A 20868-nucleotide genomic window follows, 5' to 3' on the forward strand; every position below is an offset into this window, starting at 1 on the left:
ACAGAATATGTGACCAGACATGCCGTAGGAATGAAAATCAGAAGTGTCCCGTACAGTCTCTAAAATCAACGGCAAGCCGCCGGGTAGAGGGCCCAGTGTATATGTGACCTAGGCATAAATAAAGCCAGCAGTACTTGGCTTGTGGATATACATGTATAGAAAATAAGTATGAAAATCATCTGAAGAAGAAAGCCAATACCAAAACAAATGTTAGATGATAACTGCAGCCCTGCACAAAACCAGTGGCTTTAATTAAGTTCCCCTTTGCCTAATAAAGCTGTTTCATCGTCCGTCTCATTGTTGTGGCCTCCGTAGTTTCCGTCACGCGTATCTTCGCCAGTGCTGGACATGGCATTGTAGCTAATGGTTGTAATGGGTGTCTTGGGATCACTATTGAAGAAGAGATGGGTACCTGGAGTATCGCTTGGTGAAGCACCGCGGTATCGAAGAGTTAGGAGATTGATGGTGATGAGGATGATTATGACACCTACCCACTGCAAAACAAGATGGACAGAATTAAAACCTTCAATTGTTATGTTGCTGTGTACAGGGTATCACAGAGAATGCCTAAAGTAACCAACAAGAAATTCTTCCATTCTGGACTATTTCTTCATTCCTGGACTGTAAAAAAATACTGAAAATACTATTTAATCCTTTTTTATTTTATCTTTTATTAACCATAAAGTCACAAGTCTCTGTTATTAATTGGTAGAAACAAAGGTAATTGTTCCTTTTTATTTCCTATCTTCTGCAAGAACAAAATGATATTTCTCTCAACCTCTCTACATGACCATGAATTCACTCTCTTCAGTACCCCATCTTAACCCTTTGACAACTGAATCTTTTCATCACAGAGAACTTTTTGTCAAATCAAATTTTTATTTCGTCTGAAAAATTATGATTGTGCCCCATTTTTTAATACATGTACATATTTAGTCTGTAAAATTATGATTGAGCCCCATTTTTTAATACATGTACATCGTTTTTAAAATATCTGTCTGGAAAATGTGTACCGGGTACTGACAAACATATTGTCAACACACTAAATTACTTTGGATAAATATTGCTTGCTATCTAGAAACTTTGACTTGGCTTTGCATCATAGCCTTCAAACATTAAGCCATTTAGGGTTCCAGCAGATATGTCAATAATTTGGTGATTTCAAAAGATTGAAACTGTCTTTATTCAAGGGAGAGAATGGTAATCCCCATTTAATTAAAATTGTCTTACCTGTACTATGGTTGACATGAAGCTTTCTGGAAGAAACTTGTACCAGTCTTCTGGACTCTCAGATATAGTGTTGTATGCCCACCAGATTATCAACACCACTGCTTCGATTGGTGCAATAAACCTGAAGAGTACATTGATAGCATAAAAAGTACTGGAGGAGTTTGATTATGATTGTAATAATTATGATAGTAATGATACAGTTATTGCTGCCACTGCAGATGCTATAGTGCTACTATTTCTATAATACGTGGAGGTACAATTTACTACTTCTAAACATTCTTCTCCTTCTTCTTCTACTAATTCTTGTTCTTTCTTTCTTTCTGTTCATCTCCTTTTACTACTTCTCCTTTTAATTATTTTCCTGCTTCTCTTCTTCCTACCCCCTCCCCCTTTTTTTGTTGTTGTTGTTGTTGCTTCTTCTCCTCCTTCTCTTCATCTTCCTACCACTTCTTTCTTTCTTTGCCTCCTCCTTCTTTTCCTCTATCTCCTTCCTTTCCTTCTCCTCCTCCTTATTTTTCTTGTCTTCCACCTACCTCTTCTTCTTCTTCTTTTTCTTATCCTTTTCCTCCTCCTCCTCCTTCTCTTCAGGTATTAATTTCAATCAAAGTCAAAGAACTCTGATATCTTGCTTTTTGAGGCTTGCCAAAGCTATGAGTATAGCATTAGTATTAGCTATAGTAATCTACCACGAATGAAAATAACTCACATAACGAGCCAGTCCCAGAAGGCATACAGATGCCAATCGTTGAGGCTGTACTCATTAAACATCTTCCGGCGGAAAGTAGAAGGTCCCACCCTTATGACAAGGTAGAGGAACATGAGACCGGCTATGAGAAGACCAAAACCCCAGACAAAGTCCTGTAGTGACAAATCATCAAGCAAAAAAATATGACATTTGTTGTATTGAATTAATTTTTCTTTTTAAATAATAGGGTTTATTGATACAAATTTGAAGTTGCAGCTAAAAGCTGACACAACTTGAATTTCCAAATAAAACTGCAACATCTGAAATAAATGCAGATAATACAATGTTAAATAGGCAAATATAAAATTAAGACATTCAGTAATTAACCCGATATGGTAAAAGGAATAAAAAAGAAGAACAAGAAGAGAAAGAAGAAAAATAAGTAGGAGAAAACAAAAGAAAAGTGGCATATGTATTCATCTACCGCATGTCAAGATTCTAGGTCTCTGATTGGTCAAAACTGCAGGCATGAACTTCACTACTGACTGCTAGGCAGTATAGCGAAAAAATATTGACCGGGCATAGTACTACTTGCCCGTCAATGCATGGATGCACTGGATGCACATGATGTAAACTAAACAATGGATGCAATCAGTAGATATGTCCACTTCTTTCAGATTGGTTAGTTTCCCTATATTCTAAAATACATTTTGAACGAGACGTTTTGTAAAAATATCCTTTTTTTGAGAATCTACAAGCCAGACCAGACTTACCTGATTAATTAGGAAGTTGAGATCCGATGCGGATCCAAGACCAAGGAGAAATATAGTCAATGAGCAGAGAACTGTTGCTATTTTTCTATTAACTGCAATAGTATAAAAAAGAGAACAGAATATAGAACTAGCACAGATGTGTTCGATGGGATAAGCAAGAAGAACCAGAACGTCAATGACGTAGCACTCATCCGCATCTCGCAACAACAAATATCGTAAATTTTATGTGGTACACTTTTTAACTGGTTAAAAAATAAAAATTTGATGCCCTGGAAGGGACATAATTTCATTTCATTTGCATAAAGTACCATAAATAATCAATGAAGCAAAATCTCAAAATTCTGTGCAGAAGTTTAGTGTTCCAAATTTAGCTCTACCAGATAAGGCAAACCAAATCAAAATCGGTCAAGAAATGAGGGAGAAGAAGCAATTTTTGTTTTTGGGGGAATAAATTTGCATAGATTCCCATAATTAATTAATGGAGAACAATTTCAAAATTCTATGTACAAGTTTAGTGTACCAAAGTTAGCTCTACGATATAAAGCAAACCAAATCAAAATCGGTCGAAATATGAAGGAGAAGAAGCATTTTTTGTGATTTTTAAATTATTTTTGGAATAAATTTGCATAAATTACCATAATTAATCAATGGAGCAAAATCTCAAAATTCTGTGTGGAAGTTTAGTGTTCCAAATTTAGCTCTACCAGATAAGGCAAACCAAATCAACATCGGTCAAGAAATGAGGGAGAAGAAGCAATTTTTGTTATTTTTTGAATAAATTTGCATAAATTACCATAATTAATTAATGGAGAACAATTCCAAAATTCGGTGTAGAAGTGTAGTGTACCAAAGTTAGCTCTACCAGATAAAGCAAACCAAATCAAAATCGGTCAAAAAAAATAAAGGAGAAGAAGCATTTTTTGTGATTTCGAATAAATTTGCATAAATTGGCATAGATAATGCATTTCACGATTCTGTGTAGAAGTTTTAAATCCCCCTCCTAGCCCTATCATATGAAACAATCAGAATTGAAATCGGTTGAAAAATAATGAAGAAGAAGCATTTTGAAAACTGTGGACGGACAGACAGATGAAAAGAATTCAGAAAAAAAAATTTGATCTGGATGCCTGATGGCTAATCATAAGCTACTCACGTCCGAAATCTTCGCCAATCTTGACCTGGAGTTCAATTTCAGCTGTGAGAGAGCTTAATCCAGCAAACACTATAGCTAGGAAGAATATGATGCACACAAAACGCCCTCCTTTCCCCATCTCATTGAAGAAAATTGGGAACCTACGGTGAATAGGAAAGATGTAAAAATTCATTCTTAGATGTAAAAATCAAGAATGAAATCACTTTCATCAATTGCGTAACATTAGAAGACACAAAAAAATGTGAATTGATGACATTGTGGGGGTAATGCAAATACCATACACATATTTGAATTTCCTAAACATCAGAGCATATAGTTAAAGAAAAACCACAATAGAGGTTTTGTACGTGGCATTTGTAGCTTTCAGCAGGCTTTAATCAATTGTGCTTAATCTATAAAATATTATTTGCCTACCATCCTTTCCAGTTTAGTCTAAACTATGTTATGCTTCACCAAAATTTACCCAAAATCTAAATCTCAATATTTTGCCTACCATTCATACCATTTCATAAGACCACAGACGAAAGAAAAAAGCTGAGCCATGTAATATATGAGTGAAACATATACATTGTACCAATTTCTTTCATACTTACCAAATAAATGTAAGGCCTGTATTTGCTGGTCCGTTCTCTGAAAGCAAGTCCACTATTTCAGTTTTGTTGAGATAAGGACTTTGAGTTGAAAAGACAGTTGCATATGTCAACATACCACACAACAAACTGCAAGAAAGAGAATACAACATAAAAGCATTGTTATAAAGTCAGTCATTACTAACCAATCAAAATATGGCGGGCAGAAGGGCATACCATAAAGCAAATTTATGGTAACTCGATTGCAAGATTTGATTGCTCTATAAATCGCTGTACAATTTTCTTTAAAATAACTTCAATTTCTCTCATAACATGAAAAGCACATGTACATGTACTGTATGTGCTGATGAGATAGAAAACATCTGAAATTAGTTAGTTATCATCCATTTTAACTTTTTATTAGTAATTAAGGGTCTGTTAATGCTAAAAAAAACACCCGCTTAACGTAATAGCTAGTGCACTAATTCCGCACTTAGCAGAACTGCACAGGCATCGAAAAAGAATCTGTTCCTTGGATAGGATGGTAAATGCAGGTCCTCTCTTAGGTAGAGTCACCATCTATTCACTTAAAGCCATGATCACAACCAGCCGCACACCTTAATTTCTTTGTACAAGTCAGCACATTTTTTAAGGAATGCCGAACGAGTATTAAAATGCATGAGGTTTTTTGACATGTCCAATAATCTCTGGGTGCATGTGGCTAAATTTTGATATGGAAGGCATATGACATGTGCAGCTGTTGTACTTTTTTTGCAAGCATCACAAGAACTTTGCAGTGGCAACTTGCAGTGATTATGCACAAGTATGACACAGCCAAACGTAGCTGTATTAAGACATCACAGTTTCGACGCACTAGCTGCTAGGGGGTTGTGAGTTTAAAGATAAAGGTGAGTTCTGGTCATCCAATTGCATTGTGAAAAAGGTGTGGAATGGATGAGAAAATGTTGATCATGTAGCATTTAAGTATTGGTGTGCACTGCAAAATTATGGAGTCATCAAAATCATAACAAATTTGGCCCAGTCTTGGTAAAGTAACAAGCACTGTACACAGAAAGATGTATATGGGACTACACAAATGGTGTCGGGGCTACTAACCTTGATTTCCTAATCTTTTTGTGCTCATTACTCAACCAGTATACATTTTCTACCAAAATTGTTTGGCAAATGTCATTTATTTGTAATCTTGAACATTCAGTGTAAGTTTTGTTTGATTCTGTGAGAATTCATTTCCTTTTTTTTTTACCAGAACTCACCTTTATCTTGAACTCAAGGATTCCTGAAGGGAAGGTGGGAGTATCTTTATGAGAAGGGTGCAAGAAGAATTTGCTAATCCTAGAAGTTGGCCTACCACCCGATTGCAGCTGTGGACATGCATCCACAAGCAAAAAGACACACAGCGGGGTGTGACCAAAGCATTTAGAATGGAATATGGAATTCTCAGTCAATCTAAGTTTGAAAATGTGTCAGTATTATTATTATTATTATCATTCATTTCTTAATGACCAAGACAAGAAACAGTGCAAAAAATAACAGTACCGTTTGAAAAGCCACATGAATGCTGGGAAATGGGAAAGATTTACCAAATAACTATAACCCAAAGATCTTCTTTTGTAATCCATGTGACTTTACATAAATGAAATATCATAAAGTAATGAAATACAACAAATAATGAATAACAAGCGACTATTTACCTGACTATATTATTTCCGATTGGAATGAGGGTGCCATATTTAACTATCCCGGTTTCAGCAGTCATGTAGGCAGAGTAGGAGACAAAGAGACCAGATCCTGCTCCTGTGTCAAAAGCATTCTGGCTTATAGCATCTACCCACATCCTTGGGTTGCGGAATTGTGCTGTATGACAGAAAAATAGAGAAAAAATAGTCAGGAATAATTGGTGTATCAAAGGAAGTAGAGAAAACAGATTTATGATGATAGATGTATTTTTTAGACATTGAGAGTTAAAGTCAATTCAAGAAATCTTATTTTTTTAATATATACATGTCAAAGCTCATCAGAGATGGATACTGGCACTTTTTAACTGAAGCCGTCAATATCATCATCACAATCATTCTCATCATCAAAGAAAATATCAGAAAATAATTGAAAACATGGGCCTTACTCTGGAAAGTATTCCAGAGTATGGATGTGTACTTAACCATGGACGTACAAATAACAAAAATATTTAGAAAACAATGTTCCATTTGAAAGGAAAAAAGTTCTACCAACAAATCAAAGCATTGTATAACACATGCTCTATACACTAATCAATATACAATACTATACCCACCCCTTACTATAAACCTTCATTGTAAATTGTAAACTAAGATTACTATTGTAAGTAACCCAAGTCAGGAGCAAATATCAGATAATAATAGTCACATCTGTATAGCGCTTAATACTATGTTTTTAATGCTTTACATTGTAATTATTTTTCCTTGGTCATTGGATTCAATTGGTAATCCACACATGAGAGTGCACATGTTCTGCTCTCTGGGCAGTATTCTGGACAGGCGCCATCTTACAAGCGCACACATGCCAATCCAACCACCATTAATATTTGCATCCTACCAGGTACCCATTTAACACCTGGGTAGAGAGTGATAAATGCAGATTAATGTCTTGCCAAAGGACATCAGTGCTGTGGAGGGATTTGAACCGGGAACCTTGTGACCACAGTCCGGTGACGTATCCACTGAGACCAGCCTAGTCAACTTGAATAGAAGAAAACTGCTAGTACAGTCAAACCTGCTTTAGTGACCACCTGCCTACAAAGACCACCTATCTACAAAGACCACATATTTTGTTTCCCTTGAAAATGGTTTCTCATTGAAACATGTACTAAAGAAACCTGAACATAAAGACCACCTGCCTATAAAGACCACTTTTCTTGTCTTCATTGGGTGGTCTTTATAGACAGGTTTCACTGTATGATGAAAAAGACAGTATGAGGATGAAGGTGTTTCTCTACCCCAATCAGGCGTGAACAAGAAGTGGATGCCGTCACCCGCGTTGGGCAACGTCAAACTCCAGATGAAGCAGATGAGGAGGAGGAGGAGGAAGATGGATACGATGATGGAATTGACCACCTCAATGCTTTTGACCCCCCACAGGACGGTAAGTGCTGCTAACACGATGGCAAAGGTATGAAACAGTACTGGCATGGCTGATTCCTGGTGAGAGAAAAAATGTAGTACGTTTAGAAAGGGCAGAAAAAGATAGAGGAACATAAAGGCAGAGAGAGAGAGAGAGAGAGAGAGAGAAACAGAAAGATAGAGGATGAAAGACAGATAGAGAGAATAAATGGAAAAGCAAAAAAGAAAGTAATATGTGAAGGAAAGAGAGAGAGAATAATGAAGGGGAGAGAAAAGGAGCAGAGTAGAGAGAGAGAGAGAGGGCACTTAGGTTTGAACTTTAAATAGGGGGCAGATGGGAAAAGACTGATAAAGAGAAAGCAACCTAAAAGAAAAGATAGGATATCTAAAGAGAAGAAAAGGGAGAGCAAGAAAGAGGACAATTTGAAAAGAGAGAAAGAGATAGAGAGATATGTATATAAAGAGTAAAAGAAAGAGAGAGAGAGAGAGAGAAGGAGAGAAAAAGAGAGAGAGAGTTCAAAACGGGATGTAATGGGGAAGAAAATCTGGCTACAACTATTTCAGAAAGTTAAGACAAAAAGATGAAGAGAAAGAAGGAATGGCACAACATACACTGAACATGATACAAAAAAGGAATGCAGAGACTATAGGCGCATTTATACTGTCAAATACCTCATTTTGAAAAGTCGCGATGTTTCGCGCAGCCGTTTACACTTGTGCGGAAACATCACCGACTGAAAAGCTCAGTGATGTTTTGGCGTGTTTCAGTTGGTAATGCGCATGCGCGGCACTCCGATGCAAACACTTTCCTCTTTCTATCTTTCCTTGTTATTCTTTGTTTTTCCTTCTATCACCTTCTCTTATGTTATTCTTTATCACTTCCTTCTATCACTTTCTCTTTCTGTGTTTCCTTATGTTATTCTTTATTTCTTCCTTTTATCACCTTCTCTTATGTTATTATTTGTTTTTTAATCATTCTATCACTTTCTCTTTCTGTCTTTCCTTATGTTATTCTTTGTTTCTTCCTTCTATCACCTTCTCTTATGTTATTCTTTGTTTTTTATCATTCTATCACTCCCTCTTTCTGTCTTTCCTTATGTTATTCTTTGTTTCTTCCTTCTATCACCTTCTCTTATGTTATTCTTTGTTTTTTTTTTATCATTCTATCAATCCCTCTTTCTGTGTTTCCTTATGTTATTCTTTGTTTCTTCCTTCTATCACCTTCTCTTATGTTATTCTTTGTTTTTTTTATCATTCTATCACTTTCTCTTTCTGTCTTTCCTTATGTTATTCTTTGTTTCTTCCTTCTATCACCTTCTCTTATGTTATTCTTTGTTTTTTATCATTCTATCACTCCCTCTTTCTGTCTTTCCTTATGTTATTCTTTGTTTCTTCCTTCTATCACCTTCTCTTATGTTATTCTTTGTTTTTTTTTATCATTCTATCAATCCCTCTATTTGTGTTTCCTTATGTTATTCTTTGTTTCTTCCTTCTATCACCTTCTCTTTCTGTCTTTCCTTATGTTATTCTTTGTTTCTTCCTTCTATCACCTTCGCTTTCTGTCCTTCCTTATGTTATTCTTCGTTTCTTCCTTCTATCACCTTCTCTTATGTTATTCTTTGTTTTTTTTTATCATTCTATCAATCCCTCTATTTGTGTTTCCTTATGTTATTCTTTGTTTCTTCCTTCTATCACCTTCTATTTCTGTCTTTCCTTATGTTATTCTTTGTTTCTTCCTTCTATCACCTTCGCTTTCTGTCCTTCCTTATGTTATTCTTCGTTTCTTCCTTCTATCACCTTGTCTTATGTTATTCTTTGTTTCTTCCTTATATCACTTTCTCTTTCTGTCTTTCCTTATGTTATTCTTTGTTTCTTCCTTCTATCACTTTCTCTTTCTGTCTTTCCTTATGTTATTCTTTATTTCTTCCTTCTATCACTTTCTCTTTCTGTCTTTCCTTATGCTATTCTTTATTTCTTCCTTCTATCACTTTCTCTTCCTGTCTTTCCTTATGTTATTCTTTGTTTCTTCCTTCTATTACTTTCTCTTTCTGTCTATCCTTATGTTATTCTTTGTTCTTTATCATTCTATCGCTCCCTCTTTCTGTGTTTCCTTATGTTATTCTTTGTTTCTTCCTTCTATCACCTTCTCTTATGTTATTCTTTGTTTTTTATCATTCTATCACTCCCTCTTTCTGTGTTTCCTTATGTTATTCTTTGTTTCTTCCTTCTATCACCTTCTCTTATGTTATTCTTTGTTTTTTTTATCATTCTATCAATCCCTCTTTCTGTGTTTCCTTATGTTATTCTTTGTTTCTTCCTTCTATCACCTTCTCTTATGTTATTCTCTGTTTTTTTTATCATTCTATCAATCCCTCTTTCTGTGTTTCCTTATGTTATTCTTTGTTTCTTCCTTCTATCACCTTCTCTTTCTGTCTTTCCTTATGTTATTCTTTGTTTCTTCCTTCTATCACCTTCGCTTTCTGTCCTTCCTTATGTTATTCTTCGTTTCTTCCTTCTATCACCTTGTCTTATGTTATTCTTTGTTTCTTCCTTATATCACTTTCTCTTTCTGTCTTTCCTTATGTTATTCTTTGTTTCTTCCTTCTATCACTTTCTCTTTCTGTCTTTCCTTATGTTATTCTTTATTTCTTCCTTCTATCACTTTCTCTTTCTGTCTTTCCTTATGTTATTCTTTATTTCTTCCTTCTATCACTTTCTCTTCCTGTCTTTCCTTATGTTATTCTTTGTTTTTTCCTTCTATTACTTTCTCTTTCTATCTATCCTTATGTTATTCTTTGTTTCTTCCTTCTATCACTTTCTCTTTCTGTCTATCCTTATGTTATTCTTAGTTTCTTCCTTCTGTCACCTTCTCTTATGTTATTCTTTGTATTAATCGTTCTATCATTGTCTTCAAAAGGACGACATCTAGCCCCGCTCCTCAAGTCACTTTACCTAACATCGCGATGTTACAACTGCGAGCGTTTATACTTGCCAAACACGCCAAAACACGCCAAAAGATCACACTTCGTTTTGGAATGTTTGGGGCTTGGCGTTTCTGCCGGTAAAGCGTAGTTGCCCTTGGTAACATCGCGGCCAGGCTCCGGTTTGGCATTTTTTGGCGTGTTTGGAAGACAGTGTAAATGCCCCTAGTCATTCACAGTTTAAATAGGACTATAAATGGTGTGTTGAGAACAAACAAACAGATTGCTATCAGCTACATATAATTGCTCCCTTTACAATACTTCAAGGTCTTCTACTTAGCTATGAAAAATAAAGGTATGATGGTAATTAAGCTAACAGAATGAACATACATGTGTCTATTTCTAATGCTCAAATAATGAACAATAACAATGAACTTTATGAACCTTATGAATTTTAGAGCTGCTCTGCAAATGCAAAGAGATACTTTGGTACATGTAGCTACAATTCCATCCAAAACAATACAAACATGAAATACACTGTACATGCACAGCTTATAGAATTGTATTAGAGGCAGCGCTCAAAATACACGGGGGCGATGGGCGATTCGCCCCCGTGAGCTCCATAATCGCCCCCATCAGGTTGTCCACGGGGGCGATTGCAAAATTAAAAATCGCCCCCATCAGGTTGTCCACGGGGGCGATTGCAAAATTAAAAATCGCCCCCGTGGAATTATAAAATAAAGATTTTCAGCGAATTGAATAATATTGAAAAGGATGCAATTCATAGTTGTACTTGATAATTCTCACTTAACATATTCTCTCTCTCTCTCTCTCTCTCTCTCTCCCTGTCTTGCATAAAGGAAATATGAAAATAATATTTTGCCTTGATTAAGACAAATTGAAAATTTTATCAGTATTAAACAGGGAGAAGGAAAGGGGAGGAAATTAATCAAAACAATCATTGAAGAATCCAATTCATTGTTCTTTTGAGATGCATAAGAATGAAAGTATATTAAAAGGTGAAATAATAAATTGAAGTGCGATGATGAATCAATTCTTTGACGTTGATTGATTGAATAAAAAGTAATGAAACAATATGGTCTGAAGGTCATATATCTTCGAATATTAGAAAGTTTCATCCACCATCGTGTTGTTGAACACTATTTGCAATTTAATTTTAATGCGGTGACTTGTCGGTTACGAGCAGAAGGTCATATCAGGCTTCTATATTTTATAATACTATCAACAGATATCTGGATAGACACTTCGTCACATCAAGCTACGAGAAAGTATATCATCATCTCACAGAATTCTACTCGAACACCGCATCAAAATTCTTTTCACCCTTTTATTTCCTTCTTCCTCATTTTTGGTCCCTTTTAGCTCTCCTTTTTTCCTTTTCCTTCCTTCTCTCTCTTTTTTTTTAGCGGGGGCGGGGGGAGGCAAAGGCCTTTGCCCCACCCCATCCGCAACTTGTTGGCGGGAAAATTGCAAGTGATATCCCCCTTCTTTTCTTTACTTCTTCCTCAATTTTCCTTCCCTTTATCTCCTCTTTTACTTTTTTCTTTCCATTTCCTTCCTTCCTTCTCTCTTATTTTGTTTTATTGGGGGAAGGCAACAGCCTGGGAGGCAAGGCCCTTTCGCCCCCCCCCCCCCGATCTCCTTTTTCCCCCTTTTCTTTTCTTCTTCCTCTTCTTTCTTTCCCTTTCTCTCCTCTTTCCCTTTCCCTCTTCTCCTTCCCTCTCTTTCTCTCTCTTTCTCTCTCTCTCTCTCTTTTGCGGAAAGGGGTGGGGGGGGGGGGCAAGGCCCGCTCACCCCCGCTGGATCCACGCCTGCATCTAACTTATATCTACTAACGTTAGACCCTAATAATGGATCTAGAAGATTGATTGACCTGGTCTCAGTGACGGGTAAACTTTTTTTTCTCAATTACTTGGTCTAACCATGAAAACCGTCTAATTTTACTTTAGATTTTCAAACAGTAACAGTTACGACCTAAAGTAGGCCTAAGGCCAGGGGCTGTACTCTACATTTTAATAACAAATTAACGTTAACGTTAGACTTAACTTAAACTGTTGTTTCTCTGTGATACAAGTGGGAAAGGAACACTTCTTTTTTCAAAAAAAAGAAAGAAGAAAATTCCCCTTTTTTCCCCCTTCTTTTTTCCCAGGGGGGGGGGGGTGGGGCGGCCCAAGTATACAGCTATGTAACAAGTAAATTTTTAAGAGGGAGAATGCCGATTTAAATAAATGATAATGATAAAATACCAAGGAATTTAGGAGTTTCATCCAATGGAAATTTGTATCAAAATAAGAGCCCCCGTCAGCACTAAAAGAGCCCCCGTGAGAAGGTTCATGGGGCTCTTTTTTTTGGAAGAGCCCCCGTGGACAAAAAATTAATTTGAGCCCTGCATGCACAGCTTATAGAATTGTATTAGAGGTAATACAAAGCGGGAAGAAGCAAATGAAAGAGAAGGGGAAATAGGTAATAAGGACAAGGAGGGAGTGTATGAAAGGGAGATAGATACCAGTAGATGGATAGATAGAGAGAGGGAGGGGAAAGAGAGAGAAAGAACAAAAAGAGAGAAAAAAGAGAGAAAGACAGAGAGAGAGAGAGAGAGAAAGAGAAAGAGAGTTGACGGTGTAGGTGTGGACAGAATAACAAAAGTGGGTATGGAGAGTGATAAAAAGAAAGAGAGAAAGAGAGACAGAGAGAGACAGAGAGAGACAGAGAGAGTGGGGGAGGGGAGAGAGAGGGGGAGAGAGGCATAAAGAGGGAAATGTGTGAGACAACAGAGGAGCCAGGAAAGGGGAAATATATAAAGAATGTAAAGGGAATATAGAATGAGAGAAAGATGAAATAGAAGAACGGTAATGAAAGGAATGAGCAAGAGGGAAGAAGAAATAAGAAAGGGATAAGTTAAGTGTGAAGAGTGAGAAAGAGAGAGGGTGTACAACTTGAAAATTGGAAATTGGAGAAGAGAGGGAGAGGAGCATGGAAGGAATACACACAAAATGAACTGGAGGGAAAGACAGCGAAAATGGTGGTAAATACAAATGTGCAGACATAAAATGTGAACTCATAAAAGTTCTTGTTCTCGTCCTACATCTGAAATACAATAAAGTTCTCAATGCTAACCAACCAATTGTCAAGCCCTATATATTACACTTATCAGCCTACTAAACAGTTTAGTACTTGGTAAATAATGATATCTGTACTTTACACATCTATATCCCATTTAACATTTAACTATGTGTGACTGGCAACAAAACAAATAATGAAAATGAAGATAACATTTATGTATATATTTATATATTTATATCGAACATCTACAAAAACATGTGATCTTAAAGGTACTATGTCCCATTTGCAGGCCCAAAAAATGAAAAAGTTAAATTCCAAGTGCATTTGAAAGATAATACTAATTTAGAACTTCCCTAAAAAAGGTGGGGCGTGAAAATGTCTTCAAGTGGGAAAATAACGACTATTAGTTGTCAAATCGACTTTAGGGCTATAGAGCCCAAAAGTAATAGTCTTGATTTTCAGACAATTGTACCGAATGGTCATACGTTTTATGCTGCGCAAAGATTCAATCAGTTTAATCTTGGCCATCACAAGAAGTGGGTTATTGATGTAGACAAATGCTCATGTACCCTTTACAACTCTTTTCATGTATGTTATTACCAAAGAAGAAAAAAAGCCAGTCAGTCACTCAATAGTGTCTGACAGTGAAGTCTAGCAAGTAAACGGGTTTCCTTGCATGATTTGAATATTAGGACACTGCTAACGTTTAAATTTCACAGATATGACATATATTCATAATTCCTGCAAAGTTCTACAGAATTTGAGGTTGGCTGCAAAAGGGACATAGTACGTTTAAATGCATGTGATACATGGACTTTCAAGGATTTTTCAAGACCCAACTCCATTTTCAATGAGTAAGACTTGGTCAAAATGTAATTTCTTTAAATGCATTTACATAAAGGGTTTAAGAACAAATTAGTTATTACCGTAGCCACCTCAAATATCTAATACTTGTATTTCCTTTGTCAATTCTAGTTTCTAATTTCCACTACTAAATATAACAGATTTCTCCTTTGGGAATTCCATGATGTTCTATATTTTAAAGATCTGGAATGTGAAATGAACCTTGTCCATAAAGTACATTTAGCAATGTATCATCATCAACTGACATGCTGTTACATCAGATTTCTGTATTAAACAGACATCCTGTTTGGATCTCTAAAAGTACTAGCACAAATAAATCTTCTGTACCAGCAAACTAAATTCCATGGAAACCTTGATTTGATTGGATGTTGAGTGATGTTGCAATGGTACAATTTTGATGGCATAGTTACCATATGATCAGTGGTAAGTTTTATGAAACGGGGCCTTGGGCTGCTGCCATCACATGACAAGCAAAAAATTATTCTACCTTTAGAAGCCCCCCCCCCCCCCCCCACCTCAGTCCCCCAATCCTTCAAGCGATCCTTTGCAAAATTAATTATCATGCAATGAATTCTACAATGGTGTTCATATTCATGCAGTAATATCGAATACAACCACTTGAGCCAGATAGTGCATACTGTACATATATATACAACACATCACATTACCACACTATTACACATTCATAACTTACAAACATTTTAATACCGCATGTTCTTCACCATTTAAGTGCTGGAAAATTGGTCAAAACTGTAGAAACTGGACCAGAAACAGAATTAATGTTTTTTCATTATAATTACATGTACATGTAAGCAGTAAAAATTAAAGTTCTTATCCTCAAACACAATGTATCACACTGAACCAATATGGCAGAAATCTTTACAGTATAAAGATGTAGATATCAAAAGCGATTTCTTCTTACTTCATCAATTTACTAATTGCCAGTTTGTTATTTTACCCTTTAGAATCAGATCATAATTTTTTATTTTTCATATAGTTTGCTGAGAGCCAGAAGGGGAAGAATGCTGAAGTACCAACACATCATTTGCTATCGTTCCAGCTCTCAGCCAAGGGTTTAATCTGTTATAACAAACCAAAATTGTACACAGACTCTACATGTATATTATGACCTTAGATAGGTGTCAACAATGTTATCATATGACAAGTTCAGCTTGCCAACAAATGTAAAGTCATGTGCTGGGTTAGTAGTTTGTGGACTTTCCTTCTTTAAGGAAGCATTCGTTTCCTTTTGAAAGGAAAATAGTTAAAAATGAAATTGAATAATCACAATTTTTTTAAAATAAGGAATTTGAGTTTATTTCACAGCATACACAGGCACACACATAGGTACAGGAAATTATTAAATAGGGCACAGAGCAAAGTACAAAGTATTAATAAATTCTTGACTTTGTAGTAATCTATTCTTTATTGGTCCACTCACAAAAAGAAAAAAAAATTGGTGGTGTCACATGCTGCATGATAAGTAGCCTAGGCACTACACTGTATAAGAATTCATGTAATAACAGGATTTCCCTTTATTGTGCAATTAATGCAAAACTTCCTGTCAGATGTAGTCAAGTCCTATATTTTTTTAATGAGCCTTACTGACATCCGAAATAAATCTCAACACCACTTTTATGAGAAATACTAGTTTAAGATAGAATGACTAAAATTGTCTGATCAAAGAAAATGCACCATACACGCTTTAAAAAATAATAAATAAGTAAATCAAACAATTGATCATCAAACAAAATAAAATGTTGTATAGATTTTAAAAAAAAAGAGAAATGCACCCAGTCTGTTTTAATGCAGGTCTTGTGTTTAATTCTAAGTCAATATAATTACTTCTGAAATTTACAAAGCTTTGACATATATATTTGATTAAAACAAAGAAGTTTAAAATCTAAATGGTAAATTAATGGACAAGTCCTTTCCAGTACACACATGTACAAAATAATGTAATAATAATGAATAGAAGATACATTTTATTGTTGACATTTTCTTATTTGATTCATACAAGTACAGCACACGAGACTAAAACTGGCAGAAAATTTCCTGCTGCCATACAATGTCTATACTCACATTTGCAAAGCTTTGAAAGGTTAAGCTACTTGTAGCATAGTCTTCTGGAAGAGCATTGCCCCTGTAATAGAAGAGATAATAGATGCACCAGCCCACTATCACAGAGTAGTACCCACTGCACATAAGAGATTGGGGATGGAGGTGAAATAAAGATGGAGGAATGAATAAAACCAACGTACTAGTTATTATAAGGAATTGAAATACAGTGAATATAAAGACCACTGATTGAGACAAGAAATCTGATCTAATCTGATAGTACCTTTAAGTAGTGCTGTAGCCGAACCGCCGAACCGAACGGAAGTTCGCCGAACATGGCACTTCCGAACCGAACCGAACCGAACCGAACACAAAGGCCTGGTTCGGATGTTCGGCAAAAAAAAAAAAAAGTTTTTGCAAGCTAATAAACTTGTCATTTTGTACCTAATTTTTATGTCATGATTGCTCATTTTATATTTACTTTTTTCCCATTTTCCGCCTTTGTGATTTATGCCTATCCAGTGGTGGGCGCGACTTCACTGGCGCCATTTAAATCCCAAATCCTGACCACGCTACGTCGCGATCGCAAGCCATGAACAAGAATACATGTGCGTGATCAAAACAAGTTCAGCTCAAACCCATTCAACAACAAAAAAAAAATATTTTTAATTGTAACAATATCGAACAAATTTTATAATATAATTAATGAAATAAATATATATTATAGTGTGGTATTTATTTATTTAGGAAAAATAGGAATTTTGTATTTTTCCTGTTGAAAATAAAAACTTATAAGAAACAATTACTGACGAGCCTGATCGAGTCTCTATTCAAGATGGCAGCTTTCATGACTCTAACATTAGACAACAACCGTCTCGGAAAATCTTTAAAAAATATCATTTATTGACAAATTGAAAACATGAATCTTTTAAAATTGAAAATAAAACACGATTCAAGATGGAAATACGAATGTAAGTAGTATTTTTCTTCACAAATAATTACGTTTAGAGCAGTTTTTTAATGTGAAATTCGTGCTGGTCGGAGCAGCGTGCAGAAGTCCTCCGTGCTGGTCGGGCCCGGCCCGCCCAGTGCCGACCGCCGTGGCTAGTATAACACTGCTTGCTATTATATTACCGAACCCCGAACCGAACCAAGTTCGGGTGAAAAATTGCCGAACTCTGCCGAACCGAACCGAACACGAACATAGCGTCTGACTTACAGCACTACCTTTAAGATGACCTAAAAATAGATGCGCAAGTTCCATGATTAATCTTTTTTATATAAACATATAACGGTAAATCTCCGTGTATAAGGTGCACTTTTTTGCCGCCGAAAAAAATTGAAAGTCGGGGTGCGTCTTATACACAAGTACACAATTTTTTTTTTTTTTTTTAGTTTCGATTTATGGCGCTATGCCTGGCAATGTCTCCCAGCTCAGTAATCAGTTTGTTTACTCACCACTCGGAAGCTACAACAACTCTCAAATTTGTCTGTCATCTTGGTTTGAAAGTAATCTTTCTAATAGATCTCAATATGTAGTTTATAATATAATAATTCCTCAATTTTTTTTTCTATAACGTATGGTGTACCACAAGGTTCTATCCTAGGTACTCCATTGTCAGAAATTTAGAGGATGCTATTCATATCATGCATGACTATTGATGTTTGGCATAGAACACAGTGCTTCTGCTAGGTGATGTGATGAGGCTGGTGTGGGACACTTTGTATCATGAAGCCTTATAGAGTCTGGACCTGTTTTTAATTTACATTATCTTACACATTCTTCTACAACAACATTGTTACTATTATTTGTGAAAAGTTCACAACTTCAACTGCACCTCTATGTAAAATGAAGGTCCTTCCCCGCTTGGGTTTTCGGCAACAAAACAACAACAACAAAATAAAAAACAATTTTTTTTTTTTTTTTTTTAATTTATTTATTTTTGCCCCCAAAATAGGGGTGCGCCATATACACAGGTCCGCCTTATACACAGAGATTTACGGTATTTTTACTTCTTCTGCATGCGTGTGTGTTTGCGAGTGGGGGGAAGTATATGTACCCCTGTGCATCATGGAAGTTAAATGCCAATGACTACTACATTATCTTGAGGCTTGCAATGTACATTATAAGTCAGTCGAATGTAATAAATTCTGACCTTATTCCTACGCTGATGACTCCGATCCAGCCTCCTGCCCAGGCACTTTTAGGCCCTGCTAACTCCTGAAATGAGGCTATGGTGGCCTTTTTGGTGTAGCGTCCTGTACCATACTCGATCAAGATTATTGGTATGGACCAGAAAAACAGGAACAATAACCAAACCAGCAGAAACTGCAGACAACCTGAGGGAGGAAAAAAGAGAAAATGACTGGTTACTATTTGGTTTGGTTTGCTTGTTTTTGTTTTTGTTTTGCTTTTGTTGTGTTTTAGGGGAGGGGCATTACTCTTTTATTTTATTTTCATTCTATCAAATGTAGTTTAGTTTTGAAGATGATTAATAGAAAGAGCTTAAATTCTACATTTACATACTTTAGAAATTGTTCTTCAAATCTACACATCCTCCTGTTCCACACTCTCCAACTAATTTGTATTGAACATTTAACATTACATGAAATATAATATATTGTACAACAATATGACGGTCATTCTTCTGGATCATCACAGCATGCAGAAATATCTGACTGATAGCTACCAGTAACCAGCTAGGTTTACATGTACATAGGTCAATATCTCTTTTCTTGGTACAATCATCATTCAACAAGTGCGTCTGTAGTCTGTACTGGTGATGAGCCAGAGTACACAAACCAATTCTCTCCATTGTGTTCATGTGTACACAAATCTGTAGACTCAATAGCTTTTTTTGAATGACTCCACTCATTGATGGCACATTATACTTTCTTTATGACAAGGCATGTAAATTGTTAACAGGTAATTTCTTTTACAAATTGATGGTTTTAACTATTGAACTATATTGCTTGAAGTCTCTAATGATATACAAAAATCAAATTTTACTTTACAGTAATACATCGATGGATCAAACAAGTGTTTAAAGCAAAAAGAAATTAATATTAAAAAATATTTAATTCCATATTATTTCTAAGGACAAAAAAAGAAGTAAAAATGTGTAATTATCAGTGTGTTAAAATGAAAATGGCAAAGCTAAATATCAAAAGAGAGATAAGGTTCATGTACCTGTGTGTACATGTTCATGTATGTACATGTACACTCAAACTGTATACCGGTACATATATTGAGCTAGCCATATGTCATGGCCATATTGTCAATACCTCGGGAAAGAATTAATCAATCAATGCATAGGCTATGTAATAACACTTCGTATAGACAATGTTTGTTCTAGCTTGTTATGAATTACATGATACATGAGCCGAAACAGAAACATATCTTACAACTGACAAAGCTGAATCATAATGCTATTTAAAGCACTGAAATCTGTAATTTTTGGAATTCCATGACGAAAACAGTCCATTTAAACTTCACCCCACTTTGGACCCGAAAGTGGGGTGCATTTTGGTGGTAAGCTCACCACAGAGCAAGAGGGCTTTCATCGAAAGGGTGCGGTGCGGAGCGGCGCGGTGTGGTGTGCTCAACGTACCCATTCGATAAAAGAGGGGGGCCTTTTCTCGAAAGGGTGCGTTGAGAGCGGCTTTCATTGAAAGGGTGCGGTGCGGCGCGGTGTGGTGTGCTCAACGCACCCATTCGATAAAAGAGGGGGGCCTTTTCTCGAAAGGGTGCGTTGAGAGCGGAGTACCGTTTTAACACACCCTTTCGATGAAAGCGGGGGGGGCTTTTCTCGAAAGGGTGCGTCGACTAGTCTTTCGCATCAGTCGTTTAAAATGAGGATCTCGCGGACAGAAGGTAATAGTTGCCAATTTAAGTATATCGAAAATGTATTAAATAAAATGGAATGGTCTTGATTACAGAGTGGTCTCTTTGATGGGGGAGACAGAGAGAAGGAAAAAAGGGAAAGGGAAGGGAAGATAAAAGGAAAGAAAGAAGAATAAGAAGAGAAGAGGAAAAGGTGGGGGGGGGGGGCGAAGGAATCTTGGGGGAGACAGAGAGAAGGAAAAAAGGGAAAGGGAAAGAAAATATAAAAGGAAAGAAAGAAGAAGAAGAAGGAAAGAGGGAAACGGGGGAAGGGCGAAAGGGAGAGAGAGAGAGAGAGAAGGGAAAGGGAAATGGAAAGAGAATATAAAAGGAAAGAAAGAAGAGGGAAGAAGAATAAAAAGAAAAGAGGGAAACGGGGGCGAAGGGCTCTTGCCTCGATCCTCCCCCCCCCCCCCGCCAACAAATAAATAGGAGAGAGAGAGAGAGAGAGAGAGAAGGGAGAGGGAAAGAAATCTAAAAGGAAAGAAAGAAGAGGAAAAAGAATAAGAAAAGAGGGAAAGGGGGCGAAGGG

The 20868-nt window shown here is 36.3% G+C and overlaps 1 protein-coding gene across 1 annotated transcript; it reads right to left on the reverse strand.

Annotated features, from left to right (window-relative positions):
* Nucleotides 1–203: 203 nt before the first annotated feature.
* Nucleotides 204–18864, reverse strand: LOC755109 (uncharacterized sodium-dependent transporter HI_0736). Its single transcript, XM_030987417.1, has 10 exons — nucleotides 18610–18864; nucleotides 16478–16592; nucleotides 7403–7604; nucleotides 6123–6285; nucleotides 4435–4560; nucleotides 3842–3981; nucleotides 2689–2780; nucleotides 1937–2088; nucleotides 1231–1351; nucleotides 204–494 (listed from the first exon to the last, which is right to left on the reverse strand). The coding sequence occupies exons 3-10, from the start codon at nucleotides 7593–7595 to the stop codon at nucleotides 249–251; spliced, it is 1233 nt and encodes a 410-aa protein (XP_030843277.1). The 5' UTR covers nucleotides 7596–7604; nucleotides 16478–16592; nucleotides 18610–18864; the 3' UTR covers nucleotides 204–248.
* Nucleotides 18865–20868: the final 2004 nt, after the last annotated feature.

Source organism: Strongylocentrotus purpuratus, unplaced genomic scaffold (assembly GCF_000002235.5).
Source record: "Strongylocentrotus purpuratus isolate Spur 01 unplaced genomic scaffold, Spur_5.0 spur5_contig_839, whole genome shotgun sequence".
In the NCBI taxonomy this organism is placed as follows: Eukaryota; Metazoa; Echinodermata; class Echinoidea; order Camarodonta; family Strongylocentrotidae; genus Strongylocentrotus; species Strongylocentrotus purpuratus.